General features: G+C 41.2%; 1 protein-coding gene across 4 annotated transcripts; it reads right to left on the reverse strand.

Moving 5' to 3' along the window:
- Positions 1 to 548: 548 nt before the first annotated feature.
- Positions 549 to 22,698, reverse strand: RAB36 (RAB36, member RAS oncogene family). 4 transcript variants are annotated; one of them, XM_034791568.1, is made up of 14 exons: positions 22,597 to 22,698; positions 20,685 to 20,723; positions 17,682 to 17,760; positions 16,054 to 16,151; positions 11,947 to 12,038; positions 8,958 to 9,023; positions 7,340 to 7,441; positions 5,708 to 5,772; positions 5,515 to 5,566; positions 4,678 to 4,752; positions 4,376 to 4,457; positions 2,303 to 2,393; positions 1,628 to 1,747; positions 549 to 1,372 (listed from the first exon to the last, which is right to left on the reverse strand). In XM_034791568.1, exons 4-14 carry the CDS (start codon positions 16,120 to 16,122, stop codon positions 1,308 to 1,310), a joined length of 879 nt encoding a protein of 292 aa, XP_034647459.1. In that variant the 5' UTR covers positions 16,123 to 16,151; positions 17,682 to 17,760; positions 20,685 to 20,723; positions 22,597 to 22,698; the 3' UTR covers positions 549 to 1,307. The 4 variants fall into 4 exon arrangements, with proteins under 4 accessions (XP_034647459.1, XP_034647458.1, XP_034647456.1 ...); XM_034791567.1 differs by having other exon boundaries at positions 16,054 to 16,157; XM_034791565.1 differs by lacking the exon at positions 4,678 to 4,752 and adding an exon at positions 16,916 to 17,030 and having other exon boundaries at positions 16,054 to 16,157.
- Between the last annotated feature and the right edge of the window lie 56 nt (positions 22,699 to 22,754).

Genomic DNA, 22,754 nt, shown 5'->3' on the forward strand with positions numbered 1-22,754 from the left:
TCCTTTAGCCCCTTGGATGCAGCGCATCCGGCCCCATGGACCTGTCCTCGTCCAGCTTTTCTAAATAGTCCTGAACTACTTCTTTCTCCACAGAGGGCTGGTCACCTCCTCCCCATGCTGTGCTGCCAAGTGCAGTAGTCTGGGAGCTGACCTTGTTCGTGAAGACAGAGGCAAAAAAAGCATTGAGTACATTAGCTTTTTCTACATCCTCTATCACTAGGTTGCCTCCCTCATTCAGTAAGGGGCCCACACTTGCCTTGACTTTCTTCTTGTTGCTAACATACCTGAAGAAACTCTTCTTGTTACTCTTAACATCTCTTGCTAGCTGCAACTCCAAGTGTGATTTGGCCTTCCTGATTTCACCTCTGCATGCCTGAGCAATATTTTATACTGATAGCTATTTACAGATTTAATGAAGTTAAGAGCTAACTATGTAGCAGAAAAAAAACCATGGGGAGATCCACATGGGAAGTTGCGACTCAGACCATGAGTGATAAGAAGGGACTGAGGGGGTCAGGATGGCATCAGCCTTATATAGCCTTAGCCACGAGGAGGCTCAAGGCATGTTTGTCACTCTGACAAGTACTACTCCAGCACACTGGTCACACACACACTTGAGTGGAATTCTGGTCTGCATCCATTGGAAGAAGAATATGTATAGACTTAAAAATTACAACGGATCGACAGATATCCTGAAACCAGATATCCTGATCCCAGAAACAAGAGGAATTTTTCTCTCAGCGCTATCATGGTAAACTGGGTGTGCTTGAGTGCAAGTCAGCATAATTTTGTACAAGGATGTTGTGTTTAAAAGACAAAACAGATCAAATACACCACAATAATCAGCACTGCCATGTGTTTTCTGCTCCCACAAGAATGGGGCCAGGACTTCACTGTCCAAGATTCTAGAGTTCTGGTGGCTACCAAGAACATAAAACAAGTACAGAACGTTTTTTTACAGGTCCTCCTGGTAGTAGGCGGAAAAGGTCGGTTGATTCCATCCTCTTGAGTAAAGACAGCTTGCCATCCCTCAGGTGATCACACAAGCAATCTCCCCATTGCACAGGGAAGGTTTATGTACCATTGTGCCGCCTACACAAGGAGAGCACAAAGCAAGGGGTGGGAGAGAGATCATCTGTCTGAAGGGAAGTTGCTTGAATCATTTTCAGCTCCTCCATTCTTTCCTGAAAAACTGACTTTTCATCTCTCAACTGGAAGCTGCTTGAGAGCTTTCCCTGCTGCAGATGCGCCATGCAGGTGTACGCACATGCAGATGGAGGTGTGATGCTTGCAGAAATGACTGGAAGCTAGCAGCAGTTCAGGCTGGCTTGGCTGTTGCTTTCTGGAGTCTCCAGTGAATTTCCTTCTATTTCTGTAAATGAGGAAACCAAAGGGTTACATAATTAATCCATGTAGGATCCACCTTCCTGTAATAAAGATGACAGAGACCAGATTCAGCCTTCAGTAACACTCGTGCAACTACACATAAGAACCAAGATAGACAGACAATGAGGTCAGAGAGGTTGCGCTGGTATAAATGAGGCAGAATTTGGCCCTCAAGAAACATCCGCATTCCCCCAAACTTTTAAGTGATTGAAGTGGACAGAGAGAGTGAAGCTGAACGTACTGATGAGGTTTCCTGCCCCAATCTGGGCCATGCGACCATTGCTCTTCTCCAGCTCCTTCAGCATAGACTGTTCAAAGGCCAAGGCAGCAACTCGAGAAAAAAACTCCTTTACATTTTCCCCTGGGAAACAGGAGAGAACCACCATGTTTTACAAACCCACGGCTACGCACGATCAAATATACAAACATAACACAAACTACTGGTCAAACTGGAGAGTAAAGTCATAGTGTGCCACCCTAAAAGTGCTCCCCACACAGTGACAGTATATCCTGGAGACCCACCACCCCATGGTGACATTTTCTCATTTCCCTCCTTCAACCACACATACAAATATATTTTTGATGAGCAGCAGCAGAGGAAACGTGTGGTGCAATATAGCTTCCTATGGCCTCAGTTTGAGCACTGATATACACACACACAAGCACTTGTGCACCATCATCTATGAATAAACTTAGACAATGCATACAAATACAATGCACGTTTCTGCAAACATGATTGTACAAATGTACATATAGACATGTAGAACCATTTAGAACCATATATCCTCAAACACATATATAGCCTAGTGTGCACATGATCAACTGGTGTGCACACAATCGGGGAAGTAACTTGATACCCTCTTTCCCAGCAAGTGGAACTGGCCACACTCAACCAGTCTCCAGTGCAGTGACTAACCTGTTTTTGCTGAGACAGACCAGTATTCAGCCTGCATCTCATTGGCAAAGCGAATGGCATCCAGTTCTGTCCGCTCACATGCGGCACCTGACTGAATAAAACAGCAGGGAATCACTTTGTCTGCAACATACAGCAGGCACAATACTCCCAGATTATATCTGGGGTAACAGTAATGCAAAGATGCTACCAGTCCCTACATTGTGAGACTTCCAGCTTTCACAGTGGCCAGTCCTTTCTTTTCCTGGCCTTGCCTTAGAGCTTGTACACTAGGATGTCCCATATATCAAGACAGAACTAGTGAAAGAAAACAGCGAGATAGATATTTTACAGGGAAACTTTTTAAATATAATTCTCCCTCTCTATTCCACAGCAATGAAGCATCAGATAGCAGAAGTGAACACATTAACAATATGGGAGTCTAGAGAGCTATCAAATGCTGCCTTCAGGTAATAATCTGTATTACCATAGCGGTGAGGAGCCCTACTCATGGACCAGGACCCCATTGTGTTAGATGCTGTACAAATACAGAACAAAAGAGATGGTCTCTAAATAATTCTAAGCAGAAAATTACAGGAGCCACCACACAATAGGGCATTAGTAATTGTGATGGTCCTTTCTCCTTGCTCTTCCTCCTCCATCGGTCTCATGTTGCTCTCCTGATTTCACTCCTCTTTCTAACCCTTTTGTTTTTGCTGTTTTCTCCCCCCCCCCACTTTTTTGCTCTCTTGCTAGTCTTTTTTTCCTCTTAATCTGCTTTTCTGTTATTGCCTTCTTTTTCTTTCCCTTCTATTTTCATTTTATTTATTTTTAATTTCTTGTACCTTTATTTTCATTTTAAAAGACGTTCTCTCTCTTAACTTGCTCTCTATGGTCAACTGGCTATAGATAGAAATTGACTAGTATTGTGTAATCCTAAAGCCCCGTCCTGCAAAGTGCTTAATTTAAACATGTGAGTAATCCCAATAAAGTCAATGGAACTACTCAAATGTTTAAAGTTAAGTATTTGCATAAGCAGCAGCTGGATCAGGACCCAAGTCAGTTTCTCATTGCCACTCCATGTATTAACAGCTTCTCACTGCTTCAGCCACTGTTCACTGGCTTACAATTACTCAAAGTGCATCTGGGAGAGTGATAGATGATCAGCAAGCACCTCAAGAGTATTTATAGGTGGGGAATCTAATAATTAGCCTATTGTACCTGCTGACATCTTTCCAGTTTTAATCCAATATTCTCCTGCCACACAAGACAAAGTCCCACATTCCTCCAAACAGAATTCCTTCTTACTTCCAGTTCCACCTGAGCCCATCTCTCGTGTCCCCTGACCTCTCAAACCTGTTTAATTTTTTCTGCTACCTACATTATCTGCTGCCCTGATACAGGCCAGAAGATTTTAAGAGCTTCACATGTTATAACTGATAGGAGCAAAGCCTTCTGGGATGCATTAGCACTCCTTCAGACAGCCAAGGAACTGATGGAAAGTAAGTGGGCTACGGAGCTTTAGGGATATGAGTAGCATTGCAGGCAGCAACTGAAAGAAAATATAGCTAAACAGCAGGAAAGGGTGTTTACTTTTGAATCTTTAAATTTTGACAGGGTGGTGGCTAATGAAGGAGATAAACTCAAGTCTGAAGAGGCCAACTGCTCCCTCCTCCTTTTGCAAATGACCCCCGCAAAGAAGCAGGGGGTGGGGACATAACTGAGCTTTTAAATCCATTGTCTACATAGCAGTCTTTAGGGGTGTTACTCTGGCACTGAATCTTCTCAGGTCTTAAACTTTGCTGTGTGTGACTTCAGGTGTGTTTGGTAAAGCTGTGCCTCCAACAGAACAGGGAGTGATTTGGTGACCTCCATCTCTCTAGAAAATGTTCACTCTGCTTCATTCTGTGAAGCTTACTGCTCCACGTCTACATGACTTCTCTTTGCTTTGGTAATTATACAGTTTGTTTCTCAAGATCTTTGCAGCAGCTACCACATGTTTTGGGGACTCAATATCTGGACTTAACTTCAAATAGAAATTCGCTGAAATGAGTTAGGGGAGAGACACATTTTATGAACCGTCTTTGTCCTACTTACCACTAAATCTTTTTTTGTTCCAACCAGAAAGATGAAGCTGGACCCTGGCTCATTCTCCCTCAATGCATCCTCTAGCCACTGCCTGAAACACAAAACAGGAGAAGTAAGGTGTAATTAGAGAGGGAGAAAGAGGGCAAAGAGGAGCGAAAGAAATAGAGGTTTATGGAGGAAAAGGGAAAGGGACAAAGAAACCAACAACAAAGAGAATGAGAGAAGAGGAAGATGCTGATGTGTCATGTGTCTTTCCCACTAGAGAATAAATGGCTTGGAAGCTATTCTAGCTCATCTGGATACACACTTACCATCCTGTGAAAGTAGTTCTTGTTTCAGCCAAGCTTGCCCACTTTAGAATGTAAGTCCAACAGTGATCAGAGCCCCTAGAGAAGGAATGCAAAAGTGCCACACTATTCACCCACAGCAAGGGATGTGGCCAAAGTAATGGTGACACAGCCCAGAGATAAGGAATAAGATGCAAGAACAGGAAGAGAGAAGCAGAGGGAGAATGAAAAAGATGAATATTGAAGCAGAGAAGAAGAAAGAGTGAAGGAAAGCGAGAGAAACTCCCACTGGGGCAAGAATCTACTCAGCCACATAATGGAAAAGATCACTATGAAGCTGTGCCTGATTCTTATCTCACACCAGTTTTACACCTGTGAAACGCCATTGATTTAGGTGGAGTCATCTTTGAGTTACCAATGTAAGTGAAAGAAAAATTAGGCCCCCAGACTTCAACCTTCTACTAAGCAGAGACACTATTTAATAAAATGATATTTGTACATGCTGCAGACACTGCAGTACTTATGACTGATCTGTGCAAGGTAGTCTCTCCAGTATCCTATTCCCTCCCCTTTACAGCCCACATTCTGCTTTAAATCTAAGTACCAGAATCTTTTCTATCAGAATCATCACTACAGACAGTACTGGAGTAAGAAAATGCTATTTGGTAAGTAGAAAACCTAGGAAATGAGTAACATTTGAGACACTAAATTATTCAGACACATTGGCTAAATCCACCCTTCATTTTTTTGGCTTAGTAAGATACCTACACATAAAATCAAGCCCAGTGAATTTTAATTCCCAGTTCAGTTTTATGCTGGAGACCTTTTACTAAAATCTCAAAGACTTGGCCAGGAACTTACTTCGTGTGTTCCAAAGTCTGGATATCAGCCAGATCAAACACTGTTATAATAACTGCAATAAAAACAGCACAGAAAAAATAATTAAATGAGACAGTGAATTAGAAATCTTACGGGTTCAACTCAGCTCCTGAAGCATACAGTGAGAGCACAATTAATTTGATCCTGACTGTGCAGTGCTTTCTGACTTACTCACCCTCTGCTCCTCTGTAGTAAGCAGATGCAATGCACTTGAACTTTTCCTGACCTGCTGTGTCCCATCTGTGCAGAAGGAAAAGAGAAATTTCAGGTCAATCAAACCCAGTGCAACCTGAGCAAACACATTAATGAAGCAACAGACTGGTACAAGTTGGAGAAGAATGTGATACCAGAGAAGTGTTACCATCTGGAATATGTTACCCATTAAGCTCTGTTAGACATCCTGTGAAGTGTAAAGCACCATTATTTTAATCAAGGCATTTTAACCCTGTATTTGCTATTCTCAGCACAGACATGATTTAGCCTTGGGGAAGTCATTTAGGCCCAGATCCACAAAGGGTCTTAGGTGTTGCAGTGCTGAGCATCGCAGCACCTAACTTTTAGGTGTGCAGAAAATCACAGTAACACCATTATGAGCCACAAAACCTGAGTTAGACGACTAGACTCCCTGTACTATCTCAGACTCAGTGACTATTTAAATATCTATCCACAGTGAAAAAGTCATTGGGGGAAGAGACAGAGAGATTGGTTCTGTAGCCAGTGGTTAAAGCAACCACTGAAGGAGATGGGAGACCTAGGTTCCAATCCCCCTGCTCCAATCGCTCTTTATTTATCCAAGCTAGAATAGCTTCAGCAGGAGAGATTGAAGGAGCTCCAAAGCTCAGTGGCTAGAGCACTCTCCTGAGAGGTGGGAGACTCCCCGTTCAAATCCTTTCTCTCACTCCAGCAGAGTCCCAGGCACGTGTACTAACCATTAGGCTAACAGTTATAAATGGAAAGGACTACTTCTTCCTCCAGCAAAATTTTGAATGGGACCCGATACAATAGGTGGTCTCTGACCAAGCCTAGTGGATTGGGCCCTGCACACAATTTAGGCAGAACACCTATCTTCCCCTGGTTTGTAGATTAGGTCTAAGGTTTAGGCAGGAGATAGGCATCCAGACACTTAGAATGAGGTAGAAGTGTGCATGCCCAGAGGCAGAAACTTAGGTGCTGAGGGAGCTTTCACCCAGAAAACTTTAGAACCAAGTGAGTTTAGGCATCTACAGGATTTGGCAAGAGTTTTGTGGATCACAGTAGAGTCAAAACTGGAATCTGAAGATGAAATTTAAGCACCTAAATCTGTGGTTTGTGGATTTGGGCCTTAGTGCTTGATCCTACGCCACCGAGAGCTTTGCCACTGACTTCAATGGGTGCAGGAGCAAAGCCCGAATCTCATAAAACCAAACAATGTGCTCATTTACATCCATGTTCTCCCACTGAAGGCAACAAAGTGGGACAGATGTAGCCCAGGATATAATTTGCTGTTCAGGCTTCATTCAATCTTACAGGAAAACTGAGTAAAAAGAAAGACCCCAACTAAAAAAAATCAGACATGGTATCTAAGGTGAGTGTGGGTGGTACAATTATAAAGCTTTCAGAGACAAGGAACCCAACAGAATGAGGTTTATACTAAAATCCTGAAATTCTTCAGTGTCCAAGAATAGCAGGTGTTTCTCACACTGCATTATGTTGTGTGGAATATAAACCAGAGGTTTTGATACCACTAAAGCCTGTAGCAATTCAAGTTCTGTTCAAACTGTAGGCATGCAAGAAAGAAAACAGCTGGTACTATAACGTTCCAACTTACATCTGGAGATTATATGGCACTCCAGCTATTTCAAACCGTTCAATTTCAAAATCCACTCCAATGGTTGCCTTGTAGTCTCGGTCAAAAATATCTTTACAAAACCTGCAATGAAAAAAGTATTAGGAGAAAGCCAAAAGCATCATGTTTTTTAAATTTCGTATCATGCCTCAGTATTGTGCAAGGTATGTTATATAGGGAGGAGTTAAATAACTGTGGATCAGAAGATTTCTATTCAGTCACATCGTATTTCAAAAATATTTACCAAATCAATGAGAAACAAATTGATAATGAAGAGGGTAGTTACTCTGAGTAAGGATATAGTAAATGAAACAAAGGGAAAACTATAGTGGGCTTATTTAAGGGTATGTCTACACTGCAGCTGAAAATGAGCCTCCCAGCCCGGGTAGACAGACTTGTGCTAGCAGGCCTTGAGCTAGCATGCTAAGAATAGCCATGTGGCTGTCGTGGCCCCAGCAGAGACTTGGGCTAGTTATCCAAGCTCAGATCCAGAGTGTCAGATGGACTTGAGAGCCTGTGTTGCCTCCCAAGCTGCAACGTCCACATTGCTATTTTTAGCATGCTAGCTCGAGCCCCACTCACAGTGAGTCTGTCTACCTACGCTGGGATGCGTGCTCCCAGTTGTAATGTAGACGTACCCTAACAGACCCCCAGGACTGGAGAAAATCAGAATAAACTATTTTTTGACTATCAAAGAAATTAAAGCCATGGAATACTGTATTTATAAGGGATATCTGCTAGGTGGCAAATATAGATGAATATGGATCACGTTAAGTAGAGAAAAAATTAATTATCCAAAAGGATGAGAAACCATCCAGAATCTACTTCTTACCAATATTGAGGAACTGACTGAAATTGTGAGGGTAGTAAGGAAGCTATAGTGATAACAAGCTACTTAAATTCCATATCCCGATACAGTCATCACATCATAAAGTATAAAACTGGCCTTAGTATTCTGGGAAGAATCAATGAAATTAATGCTTTGGTTAGTACACGTGCCTGGGACTCTGCTGGAGTGAGAGAAAGGATTTGAATGGGGGGAGGGGGTCTCCCACCTCTCAGGAGAGTGCTCTAGCCTGAGCTCCTTTTATTGGGGTCAGTGAATAGGCAAGATCTTTTAAAAACGTTTTAAGGAACAATTCTCCAAAGAAGACTGAGAATCTGAGGGCCACTCCAGCCCTCCAAAGGAAATGTTGAAAGCCCCATATCTTGGATCATTTAAAACGAGACTGGTCAAAATATTTGAGAATATACCGTAGAGGAAATAATCCTACACTGCCAAAAAGGATTGATCAAGATGCTAACAGGGATTTTCTATGATGCTGTAGTGAATTTTAGTGCCTATCGTAGGTTTTCTGGTTTTCCTTCAGTTTAATGCCCCCAAACCACCTTGAGACAGACAATGTGGGGCACTGTGATCAGCAGAGGGGTGAAGAAAAATACTTAATATTTTTATTATTGATTTAATAGAAAACTGAAAGTCCTTACTACAATGAGGCAATCATCCTGAAAACATAGATGGTAAAGGAACAGAGTCCAGCATGCAGAGAAATTGCTATACATTTAAACAGCAAACCCAATCTGCTGAGATATACCGTACCTGTTGATGAGGCTGGTTTTCCCAACATAGAGGTCTCCTACCACAACCACTTTGGATATTTTCAGCCTGTAACAAATATTTTGTTATTGTTCAATACTGTTAATACTAGGGCAGGTCTACGCTACAGCCTAAGTCAATATAACTGACGTTGCTCAGGGGTGTGAAAAAGTACCCCTCCCCTGAGCGACGCAAGTTTGGTACTGTCCATACCGGTGCTATGTCAGTGGGAGATGCTCTCCTGCCAACATAGCTTCTGCTTCTCGACGAGGTGGAGTAATTGTGCCAACAGGAAAGCACTCCCTCATCGGCATAGCACGTCTTCACCAGATACGCTGCAGTTGCGCTGATGTAGCTCTGTAGTGTAGACTTGCCCTTAGTTTCAATATTCTTACCATATAATGGTGATTTAGGCTCCTATCCAGTAAGCTGTAATGCACAGGCAGAGTGGTATGTTTTCGCAGAATGTGTGCAGCAGCAAGAGTCCGCCCTAGCTTAATCAACTGCAGTATCAGAGCCTGAATTTGCAATTACTAAAGGAGGAGAAGGGAGGCCCCTGAATTTGTAATTGCAAAAAGAACTGAATACTGTGAACAGAGATAAATAGTGTGCTTCTTACATTGTCCAGTTTTTCTTAGATTGTAAATTCTTTGGGGCAGAGACTCTCTCCTACTAAGAATGCTTGTACTGTGTATGTTTATGTGTGTGTGTGCAGGTGTGAGCATTTGCACATAACAGCATACAAGAATCTGTGTATTTGTGAGCATGTGGAAATGTGCGGCCTCAATCCTGCTGCCACTAAAATCAATAGCAAGACTCATTGACTTGAATGGCACGGCATCGGGTCCTGTGGATCTGAACAAGAAAATATCTGCTAATGACTAATCTACTGTGAGATTTATCTCTGGAGAAAACACCGCGTTTAGTGCCAAAAGATTTGCTGACTATTTGGAATAGTATTAATCTGAGGCTGGCTTCAAATAATCCTCTTTGCTCTGGATCCTCCCACAGGAAGCAGCAGATGGGCTTTAAGTGACTCAAGTTGTACTCTTAAAATTGTAATTTAATATGTCTTTAAGGAGCTGCAGTGGGTGGGTAACTGTGACTGTATTCGATCAACCAACCTCTGAATGATAATTTAGTGTCTCCTGTGTGTATGCTACAGTAATACCTTAGTAGATTTAATAGTTCTATACTGACTTTTTAAAAGAGAAACAAATTTTATTCAACAATATATCAGGTTATATCACAGCTCCATGAAATTCTGATTATTAACTGCTGATGATATGATACTTGATGAAATCAGCTACATTAAAGGCAAAAGGAATCAAAAGAAGAATATAACTGTTTGAGTATGTGACTTCCATTAACTCCTAGTAGAACAAAATACTCTGGGGCTCCCACACTGATGGAACATGAACTGAGACCTAATGTATGGTCCACCAATCACTGAACTGCTCACACTATCTTGTTGCATCCAAAGAAAAATATTCCACATTAATAATAATAGGAAAGGAAAATAACAGCTGTTCATGACATATAGTGCTCTTGTTTTGCATATATGGGGTCAAACCATCAGCTGTCTACCAAGAAGCAGCATAAGAATGGTCTGATCTAGTGACCATTGAAAAGAGAGGGCTTTAATTTTATTAAGGAGCCAAAATAAAAATCCTTTTAGCCATTCACTGGGGCCAGATTAAATGAAAGGGGAGTTGCTATAATTCTTGTAAAAGCAATAATGTCTGGGTTACAGATGAGAAGAATATTTCTGTTCAGTAAATAATATTTTGCCAGCATGCTGAAGATTCAGAAAATGACCCTGCTACTTGCAACAGATGTACAGCAAAGAAAAAGTAGCAATACAGGGCCATAGTATACCCTTATATCCTCAGTTTTTAAGCAAGACTCCCCAGTAAGATGAATGAGGAGTTCTGCTTAAAGATGGATATAGCTCAATAAAATTAACAAGTTTTGTCTTTAAGAATAGTAAACTACATTTTGAGTACTCAAAATACAGTTAGTTTCCCTTAGAGAGAGATTTTCACACTGGAGCAAACCCCCCAAAAAGAGAATATTTATATCATTGACATATTTTGCCCATAACTTCCTCAATTTTATTTTTAAACTATTTATTGTAGTTGAATAGGGATGATCTCCCTCACAGCTCAGCTCTCTGAATTGACTCAGCAATGAAATCATAAGGCTGAGTTTGTGAAATTTAACATTATTATTTCACTGAAAGAACAAGTAAAAGGAAATCCTGCTCTGGGAGAGATGACATTTAAAAAAAAAAACAATTTAAGAAGCATTATGAAAGGCACAAGAAAATTGATTTGCATTTCTCAGCACAATATATTATTCTTCTCCAGAATAATGCTCCAGCTTTAAGGAGAAGGTATAAAATGTCAGTTTTTCTGAAAGAAATAGTTTTGAAGGATTACAGTCAGATTCCTAGGCAACTCCATTGACTGAAAATGGAGCCACTCCACATTTACACCAGTGTAAATGAAAACAGAATTTGGCCCAAAAATGTGTATTAATTACTGGTCTTCTATACTCAATCAGTATTGGTATCAACTGAGAGGACGACAGCAAGGCTGCATCTATCCTATTCCCTACTGCTAATTTTGAACTTGGTTGTCCTGCTGGTGTGCACAGGATAAACAGACTTCCATACCCATTTAAAAATAATGGTTGACCCTTTGGACTTGGATGACCCTGACCATGGTTGACCCAAGTTGTTGAATTTGGCTGACCCTGTCTACATCAGCAGGAAAAACGACTTCAACACCAGTTTGTGGGAAGCAGAGGGAACTGCATTGGACAACTATTGTCAAACATGGCTGAGAATTCCAGTACAGAGACAGCTTAAGTGGCCTAAAATACATGGAGGCAGGGGAGAAGTGAGGCTAAGACACTAAGGAAAGTGGGTATATACAAGAACTTAAAATAATTTTTAAAATGTAAAGGCCAGTTTATTACAGAGACTCACCCAACTGTCCCAGTGCTGCGTTGCTGACAGGCACTCCTGACCAGGGCATGGAAGTGGTCTTTGAACTGGAGACAGGCCTCTGGCGTGTACCACTGCAGATAATACAGAGCAGTCACTTGGATATATTGTGTGATGATGTCTAATATGTAAGGCGTCCAGCCAGACAGGAACAAATTAACAAGGTGATGAATTTGAAGCCCTCATCAAGGACAGGTAGGGGAGAAAGATTCCCTGGATTAACAGGCAGTGAGGCTACACCGTATGTAGGTTTGTCTACACGTGAAAATTAATCTGGAATAAAACAGGGTGTGAATTTAAAGTGGATTAACTATTCCAGATTAAAAGCATCCACACATGGAGTTAATCAGGAATAACTTCCCAAGAAGACCAGCAACTTCCTCTTCAGACAACAAAAGTATCTTCTCCATCACTTATTTTATCACTTTTTTGAGTGTAAGCCTCCATCATATAAATCCCTAGATAAACTCCACAGTACACAAGATATCTCTGTATTTTTTGTCTGGCGTTAAAGATTCAGGAACTTTAATTTCCCCCATAAATGAAAAAAATTCAGTTGTGGTCATGCTATCCATCAGGTCATTTTTACTACACTGTCTTTTATACCTCATCTTGTGCAGGGAGCTCTTTCTGTTATGACTGATTTTTAATAAAGCAGGCTTGATTTCCCTTCCCTTCCCACAACCCTCCCAATTAATCCCTGCTATTTCTTAAATTCAGTTATAGTATCATGAATTTAAGTGTCCCTATCCTGTTTGCCAGAAGCTGGGAATGGGCGACAGGGGACGGATCACTTGATTATTACCTGTTCTGTTCATTCCCCCTGAAGCACCTGGCATTGGCCACTGTCAGAACACAGGATATTGGGCTAGATGGACCACTGGACCCAGTATGGCTGGTCTTTTATTCTTACGGTTATTGTACACTGCTCTGACTGTTGCATGATTTAGGCAAAAAGAACATGAGTACTTGTGGCACCTTAGAGACTAACAAAATTATTTGAGCATAAGCTTTCGTGGGCTACAGCCCACTCCATAAGATGCATAGAATGGAACATATAGTAAGAAATATATATACATACAGAGAATATGAAAAGGTGGAAGTAATTAGCCAACTGTAAGAGGCTAATTAATTAAGATGAGGTATTATCAGCAGGCGAAAACAAAATTTTGTAGTGATAATCAAGATAGCCCATTTTAGACAGCTGACAAGAAGGTGTGAGGATACTTAACATGGGGAAATAGATTCAATATGTGTAATGACCCAGCCACTCCCAGTCTCTATTCAAACCCAAGTTAATGGGATCTAGTTTGCATATTAACTCAAACTCAGCAGTTTCTCGTTGGAGTCTGTTTTTGAAGCTTTTCTGTTGCAAAATTGTCACCTTTAAGTCTGTTACTAAGTGACCAGAGAGGTTGAAGTGTTCTCCTACAGGTTTTTGAATGTTATGATTCCTGATGTCTGATTTGTGTCCATTTATTCTTTTGTGTAGAGACTATCTGGTTTGGCCAATGTACATGGCAGAGGGGCATTGCTGGCATATATCACATTGGTAGATGTGCAGGTGAACGCGCCTGCGATGTGGACTTTGTCCTCATCCACAATTATTTCATATTTGGGGACAATATATACCTTTAAGTCAGTGGCACTGCTATGGGTACCCGCATGGCCCCTCAGTATGCCAACATTTTATGGCTGAGAACAACGCTTCCTTAGCTCTCGTCCCCTAACGCCCCTACTTTACTTGCGTTACACTGATGACATCTTTTTTTTTTTTTTTAAATGGAGATATCCTATCTCCTAGAACTGGAAAGGATCTTGAAAGGTCATCGAGTCCAGCCCCCTGCCTTCACTAGCAGGACCAAGTACTGATTTTGCCCCAGATCCCTAAGTGGCCCCCTCAAGTATTGAACTCACAACCCTAGGTTTAGCAGGCCAATGCTCAAACCACTGAGCTATCCCCTCCCTCTTCATCATTTGGACCCATGGAAAAGAAGCCCTTGAGGAATTCCACCATGATTTCAACAATTTCAATCCCACCATCAACCTCAGCCTAAACCAATCCACAAAAGCGGTCCATTTCCTGGACACTACTATGCTAATAAGCGATGGTCACATAAACACCACCCTATACCGGAAACCTACTGACTGCTATACTTACCTACATGCCTCCAGCTTCCATCCAGGACACACCACATGATCCATTGTCTACAGCCAAGCTCTAAGATACAACAGCATTTGCTCCAATCCCTCAGACATAGACAAGCACCTACAAGATCTCTATCAAGCATTCTTAAAACTACAATACCCACCTGCTGAAGTGAAAAAACAGATTGACAGAGCCAGACGAGTACCCAGAAGTCACCTCCTACAAGACAGGCCCAACAAAGAAAATAACAGAACACCACTAGCCGTCACCTTCAGCCCCCAACTAAAACCTCTCCAGCACATAATCAAAGATCTACACCTATCCTGAAAAATGATCCCTCACTCTCTCAGATCTTGGGAGACAAACCACTCCTCACTTACAGACAGCCCCCCAACCTGAAGCAAATACTCACCAGCAACCACACACCACGCAACACAACAAAAACACTGACCCAGAAACCTATCCTTGCAACAAAGCCCAATGCCAACTCTGTCCACATATTTATTCAAATTACACCATCATAGGACCTAATCACATTAGCCACATCATCAGGGGCTCGTTCACCTGCACATCTACCAATGTGATATGTGCCATCATGTGCCAGCAATGCCCCTCTGCCATGTACATTGGCCAAACCGGACAGTCTCTACACAAAAGACTAAATGGACACAAATCTGACATCAGGAATCATAACATTCAAAAACCTGTAGGAGAACACTTCAACCTATCTGGTCACTCAGTAACAGACTTAAAGGTGACAATTTTGCAACAGAAAAGCTTCAAAAACAGACTCCAACGAGAAACTGCTGAGTTTGAATTAATATGCAAACTAGATACCATTAACTTGGGTTTGAATAGAGACTTGGAGTGGCTGGGTCATTACACATATTGAATCTATTTCCCCATGTTAAGTATCCTCACACCTTCTTGTCAACTGTCTAAAATGGGCCATCTTGATTATCACTACAAATTTTTTTTCCACCTGCTAATAATACCTCATCTTAATTAATAAGCCTCTTACAATTGGTATGGCTACTTCCACCTTTTCATATTCTCTGTATGTATATATATTTCTTACTATATGTTCCATTCTATGCATCTGGTGAAATGGGCTGTAGCCCACGAAAGCTTATGCTCAAATAAATTTGTTAGTCTCTAAGGTGCCACAAGTACTCCTGTTCTTTTTGTGGATACAGACTAACACAGCTGCTACTCTGAAACCCATGATTTAGGCAATGGTTGTTATCTTTGTATCCTGTAAGATTTTACAGGTGTGCAGGGTGAGGCTAATAACACCTCTTTCTCTAGAGGGAATTATAAGAGTGCAAACATTTCAAATGGAATATTTTGAAAAAGTGTATTTCCCTCCATGCTTACATAATTTATAAAAAAACTGACTCTGATCAAATTAAAAACAAAATCTTTGGGCTGAGATCAAGCATGAACTATTTCAGGCACAGCCCAAAAGGATTGTATTTAAAGAACCTTTGAGCAACTGAAAAAAAGAACATCAGAAAGGAAACTCCATCAAATACTATAACCCCCCCTTAATCTATTTTCCTTTTTTGCCTATTAAATACCAGCCACATTTTTCATCTTTCCCAAACTAATGTAACAACTCCCTAACTGTGGCAATTACCTGTGTCAGTTCAAAGAACAGGTGGGAATTACAGACAAGGCTTTTGTGTCAAGATGTACGTCTGTTTTTGGTTGAAGAAAGGGATCAAGGTTGGTAACTGAGATGCCAGCCTTGGAAGAGAAAGGGGAAATGATGTTGGTCCCTCTGAAATGCTGAGAAATTATTAAAATTTCTGCATTTTAAAAAAGCAAAAAATAATTGAATGCAAGTGGGGGGAAAAAACTCCTGGGTGGGTGGGGAAGGCACTACTTAGCCTGCCAGGTGCCAAGCTGTATGGCCACAGGGAGGAGGAGCTGCTTACCTTGGGGAAGTGGGAGATTATTCTGTCCCTACTCACTGGAGGAATCAAATGCATTAGGCTGGACTTCATTGTCCAAATCCAGTCTGTCTCAATTAGACCTGAAACTTGTAAAGGAGACAGACAAAGATCATGAATCATCTCAGCAGACCCCAAATGTGAATGAAAAAAGGAAATGACCATTCTTTATGGATACTGCATCTTTGTTTTCCTGGTACAAAACCAGGCAGATGGCAGCCCACTGCTTGTAGATCTTTGATTTCACTTGGTAATAAATGCCCCATTTCTTAGCTAAAAGGAACTCTTTCATTATGTTGCTGTAACAGCAACGAGTGGCTTTCTGAGGTTACAATGCAGCCAAGTCTCATTTCAGTAAGATGGAAGAGACTCCTTCACGCCGGGATTAATTTTACAGACAAGTGTTTATAATTTCGCCATCTGATAAATAATTTTGTAACATGTCTCAACACAACATTTAAAAGTCTCTCATATTGTTATTTGAAATCTCCCTCATGCCCCTTCCCAATGCATGTTGCATTATAAATCCTACATGACATCTCATTTCATCCAATTGGTTGGAGGCGGAAGGATGATAAAGTTGCCACTTTTCCTGATATTGAACAAAACTGTCTTCCAAAAGCAACTCAGACAGAATTAAGTCAATACACAACGTGACTTGGAAGAAGGGTAATGTTCATATGAATCATGCATTATATTAAGAAATCCCAGTTACCCCAACTACCTACACAATGCAGCTTTGAGGGATGTGGGGAAAAGTCCTTTATTAGAGTAATTATCTGCTACCAGCACTTACAATAAAGACATTTCCAACAAGAAAACTGATCATGTAGCAAGTAGGACTCACCATGTAGCAGCTGATGCAGCAGGTTCTCAGCTACTCCGGCAGCTCCGCATGCTACTGTGTGACCATAGCAACTGTTTGAAACATTCCACCCCCCCAACCACATCTGAAGGCGGAGCTGGAATAGAGAGTAACTAACTACATGAGAATACTGCAGATCTCTCTAACATGGAGCAGTTTTAAAGGGCTGAACTGGTTACTTATGGATGTGGGTAGTCAGATGCTATTGGTTAGTAAGCACGATGGACCTTTGATTCTGCATTAAGGAAATAGTGCCACTGAATTCAGCGGGTGGTGGGCCTGAGTAAGGTCTTGCAGGATCAGCCCCTTAGATAAGGGCCTGGAGGACTGGGAAATTAGCAAAAAAGTAATATTAAGATACTAATGATGGAACCCCTGAGAGAATGTGGTGAAACCCAGGAGGAATTTTCAGAATTTCAGCTAAATGGACTTCAGCTCAACTTCAGAATCAGGGTGCACAGTTCACCGGCACACTGTTTTAAAGAGTCCTTTATACAAAGAATTGTTTGTTCTATCAAGCCTTTAAGTGATCTCTCCTCCTAACATCCTGGGAATAAGAGACGGGCCTTGAGGAATCAAATGCAGATCTGCATGGTAGGAGCACTCCCCTACCTATTAATTAGTACACAATGCATACCAACCTTCCCTCTATTCCAGGTTTATGGATTAATTGTAATCTTATATAACAAAGGATTTCGCCATCTGTTTCAATGAGATTTAAAAACTGTGAATAAAAGAAACCTCTCACATTCTATTGGTCAGTCCTGGAGTCCAGCCTGGCAGTCGTGGAGCAAAGTCTTGAGAGGCAATCCCACTTGGATCAGTACCTTACAAGACAATACATGAATGTACAATGAAAAATTAAGAAACGACAATGATTTGTTCAGATTACACACAATGAATATTACACAGCTGAAATTCCTAATCTGCTACCTAGAATCAGTGCTTTGTTCTCTATTGTGTGCAGTTACTTTTAAATATTTTTAGTCATTCATGTGAACATAAGCATATTGCAAAAACAAACAAGAGACCAGGGTTTGCTATCAATAGATCATCCAGAGAAGCTGGAATGTTATCAATTCTACAGCCCCTGGACTAAATCCAGCTTGTTTTACTCATGTGAATGGTCCTAGGGAAGTAAATTAGCCTATCTATGTGTGCACAAGGTGAGATCAATTTACCAAGGGTCATCCATCACAGGCAATTTTTAAATCAAGACTGGTTGTTTTTCCAAAAGATCTATTCTAGGAATTATTTTGGGGAAGTTCTATGGCCTGTGTTATACAGGAGGGTCACACTACCTGATCACAATGGTCCCTTCTAGCCTTGGAATCTATAAAGGATTTGGACCTTTACATATAAGACGCCTTTGTGGCTAATGGGGATCAATTTTAGCCAGTTTTCACATTTTAAATTAATAATTTTAAATCAGAACAAAAACCTTAATGCTTGGGTGACAGTCTCACCATATGAGCTGCTTCCTTAACCTCCCTCTATTCTGTTCTAGAACATCCTAATCACACAATTGCCCTGTGTACACAGGCTGAGTCACTGCTTGTCTCCTAGAGTCCTTTCACAAAACTATAAAAATCAATACCACTCTCAATGAATCCAAAGTGCAATAGAGACCAAGGTAACCAATTTAAATAACCTGGTTGTCTTGGTTAGTAACCAGTATATTTACTTTTCTCATGCTTCAGTCCCATTCTCCCAGCAAGTAAATCAATAAACTGTACTGTACAATAAGGGAGCATGGATAATGATTTAAGAAATACAAAGCTGTCAAAAACTACTAAGGAAAATAAGAAAACTTTAAAGCTGGCTATGACCAGAGGTCTGAATTAAGGCCCAGATCATTCCCTCTGCCTACAGGGTTGGAGGGGACCTGGTCATAGAGAAAGAAAAGGGACATGTTGCCTTCATTGCATCATCCCCCATTTCCATCAGTGCTATAGAAACATCTTTATCAGTATTCTATGTAAAACAGACTATGAATGGAGAGGGAATTTGGGTCTGGCAGGCCAGCTATTCTCCATCTTTCTCTCCAACATCCTTCAGAAAATTAGAATAAATTAATGCTGCCCCTGTTACTCCTGAAGGAGTTTTTCAAAGCTAATGGCCTCTGGAGAAGCCCAGGACAGCATGGTTCCTGCCAAAGGACCAAGGAGGTAGGAGAGAAGGCAGAGTGGAGGCACAGGCCCTTTGTAAGGATGGCCTGGTTTCCTGTGGATATTGGGAGGTCTGCAGGTTATTCATGACACCCTCTTCCCATTCTGCAAATGGAAGAGCCCACAACCCAGTGGAAGTAGGAGGAAACTCCACAAGTGTACACTCAATGAGTTTCTAACCCACAGCATGGGCCTAGCTGGTTTACTGGACAATTTGCTCCCAAATTCTGAGATTAAGAAAATAAGTATGTTTTCTTGAAGACCATTTTAACAGTAACAAAGTTTGCCACTGTGGTTTTCAATGACAGACAAGCCAGCATCTATTCCTTTGTCTGATGTTAATCCTACTAATCTGACTGACCCATACCGTTGTCTTTGTAAAATCCTGTCTAAGAACTCTGATTATTATAGCTGTTGCACAAACATAATGAAAATTAGCTCATGGGTATGAATATTTAACTGCTTTGTGAAGAGTGGGGAAGTAACCATTTTTGTAGCACAAGCTGCACAAACAGTTGATTTTCCCTGATGCCAGAACATGTCACAGTTGCCTGAGTGAGAACCCAAAGCACCCTGAGACTGAGGTAATCAGCATTGCAGTGACATATGCTTCCTGCCTACCAAGGTATCAAATTTTAAACTTCCACATAATCCTATGCCATAAACATTAATGGGCTGGTACTGAAAAACAGAGGCAAGTCTTGAGGCCACTTATGTGTATGTGTAAGGGTCTACCAAGTGGAAACAATGTACAGAGGAAATAATCCAGATGTCATATCTGTGGTGGGTCTCTGGAAAGTAATGAGGAGGAAGAAATGTGGGCATGGCCCAGAAATGAGGGTATGAGTAGATCTATACATAAAGTAAAGACATACGGCCAAAACCCTGCATAGGTGGAGAACAGCAGCCAAAGCAGTGTATGTCTAATGGAAAGCATAATTTTATATTTACTTTCAATCGTTTAAAAATGTTTTTGTTTTTATATCAACCTTATTATAGAGAGATTAACTAGCATTCCCACATAATTGTGCCCTTTTCAGTCTCTAATTTATAGGCTCCAACTCTCAGCTATTTTAAAACAGTAGTTGGATCTTTTTCAAGCATTTGGCTCCACCAAAGTTTTTTTCTGAGCTATGTGTTTTATTTCTGTGACATACGATAAAATGTAGGGATGTAGGAGGGATGTTGACAAACCAGTGCATCAAAATAATGGTTACTACATATCTTAGGTTTGCCCAGCATCACATGGTGTGGTTTTCATAAGGCCCCGAGGCCACTAATACAGCCATTTCACACCTTCAGGGATTCAAAGTCCCCTAGAATCATAAGTTTGATGTGAAATACTAAGATTTTTTCCCTTTTTTTAATATGCCTGAAATTTCCTCCTCTCTTAAAAGACTGCATGCTGAGAAACCATTTCACTAATTGTTTTAGGTGCAAAAGCTTTAACATAATTAAATAAATTAAACATATACTTTTCAACTAAAAGGCAAGAGACCCTATTCTGCTCCAATTGAAGTCAATAGCAAAGCTATCATTAATTTAAATGGGAGAAGAAGGAGCAGGTCGTAAATCTTACTTACTATTCATAAGAGGTGTCCCGTTGATTTCAATGGAACTACCTGTAGAAGGAAGGCAAACACAGGACTGTGCCATCTCTATGAAGCATGGGGATTTAGTATGATGTATGCACTGTTTGTTAAATCAAATAATCTTACACAAGTTCTTCTGTTATGCATATTTGATCTGAGACAATATCCACTTTTACTTCTTCACATACAGAGGGATTAAAATGTCTTCATCCAACTGCTGAGCCTTCCTTTGTATTGTTCTTTTTATTAGGAAATCACAGAATATTGAGCTTGTTTGTGTCTTTGTGATACCAATTTTAATGCAGATCTGTCCTTTCACCCTGTAAGAGTAGAACTCTAAATCCAATAACATGAACCAGGCTAGATACTCTTATTTTGGCTTTCTTGAACCAATAACATTTAACAATTAGATTGTTGTTTTCATGTTCAAGGCACTTCACAAAAAATACCTATCTACTGTAATATTTAAAACAGTTCTGTGAGGTAGGTAAATATTAATCCACTTTACAAATGGAGAAACTGAGACAGCAGCTAAATGACTTTCCAAGGCTAGAGAAAGAATTAGAGGCAGAGCTAAGATTAGGATTCAGGAGTGCCTGTTGCCCAGTCCCATTATCAAATTACTAAACAATGCCTTTCTCTTGGTCAATATTAGAATAATTTTAAATATTTTGTTTTCTACAGAAATAATAGTCTGCAAATGGGTCCATTAAAAAGTGTTGCCTTATTATAAACCAAGGTTTTTTAATATAGTTTGGTCTTTAGCATTCTGGCATATTTTCCCAAAAATAATAACAGTATTCTGCATTTAAATATATCACCTTTCATTTGAGGACCTCAAAGCACTTTATAAAGTTGATTATTATTATCCTAATTTTGCAGACTGGGAAATTGAATCAAGGAGAAGTTAACTGATCTGCCCAAAGTCATGCAGCAAGCGAGTGAGTGGCAGCCACTCCAGAAATATAACCAACAGTTTGTACAGTTCTTTAAGCCTGCAGGAGACACTTGGATAATAGTCGTGCTGCATATATGGTCAGAAAACAGGGATCTGCATATCACACAGCTATTGAGAAGTAATCTTACTGTAATTATGGAAACCTGAACTCCTCAGCTAGAGTGCAGAAAGATGCATAAGAGAGACATAAGCATACAGTTATATGTCAGTCACTGTGCAATATCCCTGCATTCTGACTGTCTGAAATCATTCAAGTTCAATATTACTACCTATAAATAATAGGTACAGGTAAATAATGCACCTCCTTCTTTTTATGACGAGCCTAAACAACATTATTTTGTATTGGCCTCCCCAAACCTCCTTCTTCTCTCCTCCCATCCTTGGGCCTGATTCTTGAATCTTTATACAGGCTACGCTCCCATTTCACTCAGAGTGAACCCTGGTGCTGGCTTTTCTCCGCCAATGATTTAATTGTATCTCATAAACATTGGGATACTGTGTACATCTGCCCCTGGATGGACAGATAGATAGAAGGTCAAATTCTGGCCTCAGTTACACCCCATGCAGCCCCAGCGATGTCAGTGGGATGCAGGGAGGATAACTGTGGGCAGGATTTGGCCCAGGGACCCTGGGCAGGGTGTGTAAAGGGAGTGACCAGCAGACCAACAATCCTAGTGTAGGGCCTCTCCGTGGCTCTCATTTGACGAAGGCAGATTTCAAACACTGATAAGGGAGGGTTTAAATGAGCCACGCAAAAGCATACAGCCCCCCCCCCCGGAGATAGTTAACAATGCCCCCCACCCCCAATGGGGCAGGTTGTGGGGCGTCTCCCCTTTCCCCAGAGGGAGATTTATAAACACTCTCCCCACCGGGGCTCACACCCTCCCCGCATCGGGGATTGTCAGCGGAGCCCCCATTATCCGGCCCTAAGAAGGGGGGGCTCACCCCTCCTAAGAGTCTCTCTCTTCCCGTCCATCCAGTAGGGACATCGCCTCCCCAGCTCGATAGTTCGGTCACTTCTCTCCTCCGTGCCCTTCCCAACGCTAATAACGGCCCCAGCTTCCTATTCACCAACTACGTCACTGGCGCTGGCGCTGGCCCTG

The sequence above is a fragment of the Trachemys scripta genome, chromosome 15, assembly GCF_013100865.1.
Source record: "Trachemys scripta elegans isolate TJP31775 chromosome 15, CAS_Tse_1.0, whole genome shotgun sequence".
Taxonomy (NCBI): domain Eukaryota; kingdom Metazoa; phylum Chordata; order Testudines; family Emydidae; genus Trachemys; species Trachemys scripta.

Bases quoted from the DNA above. Each gene is read 5' to 3' on its own strand.
- RAB36 (XM_034791565.1), bottom strand. From the start codon at position 17,018: ATGTGGTTGGGGGGGTGGAATGTTTCAAACAGTTGCTATGGTCACACA. The intron at 12,039-16,053 runs GTAAGCAGCTCC...TATTATCTGCAG, and splicing joins TAATCTCCCACTTCCCCAAG to TGGTACACGCCAGAGGCCTG. The intron at 1,748-2,302 runs GTTAGTCACTGC...CCTGTTTCCCAG, and splicing joins GTCTGTCTCAGCAAAAACAG to GGGAAAATGTAAAGGAGTTT.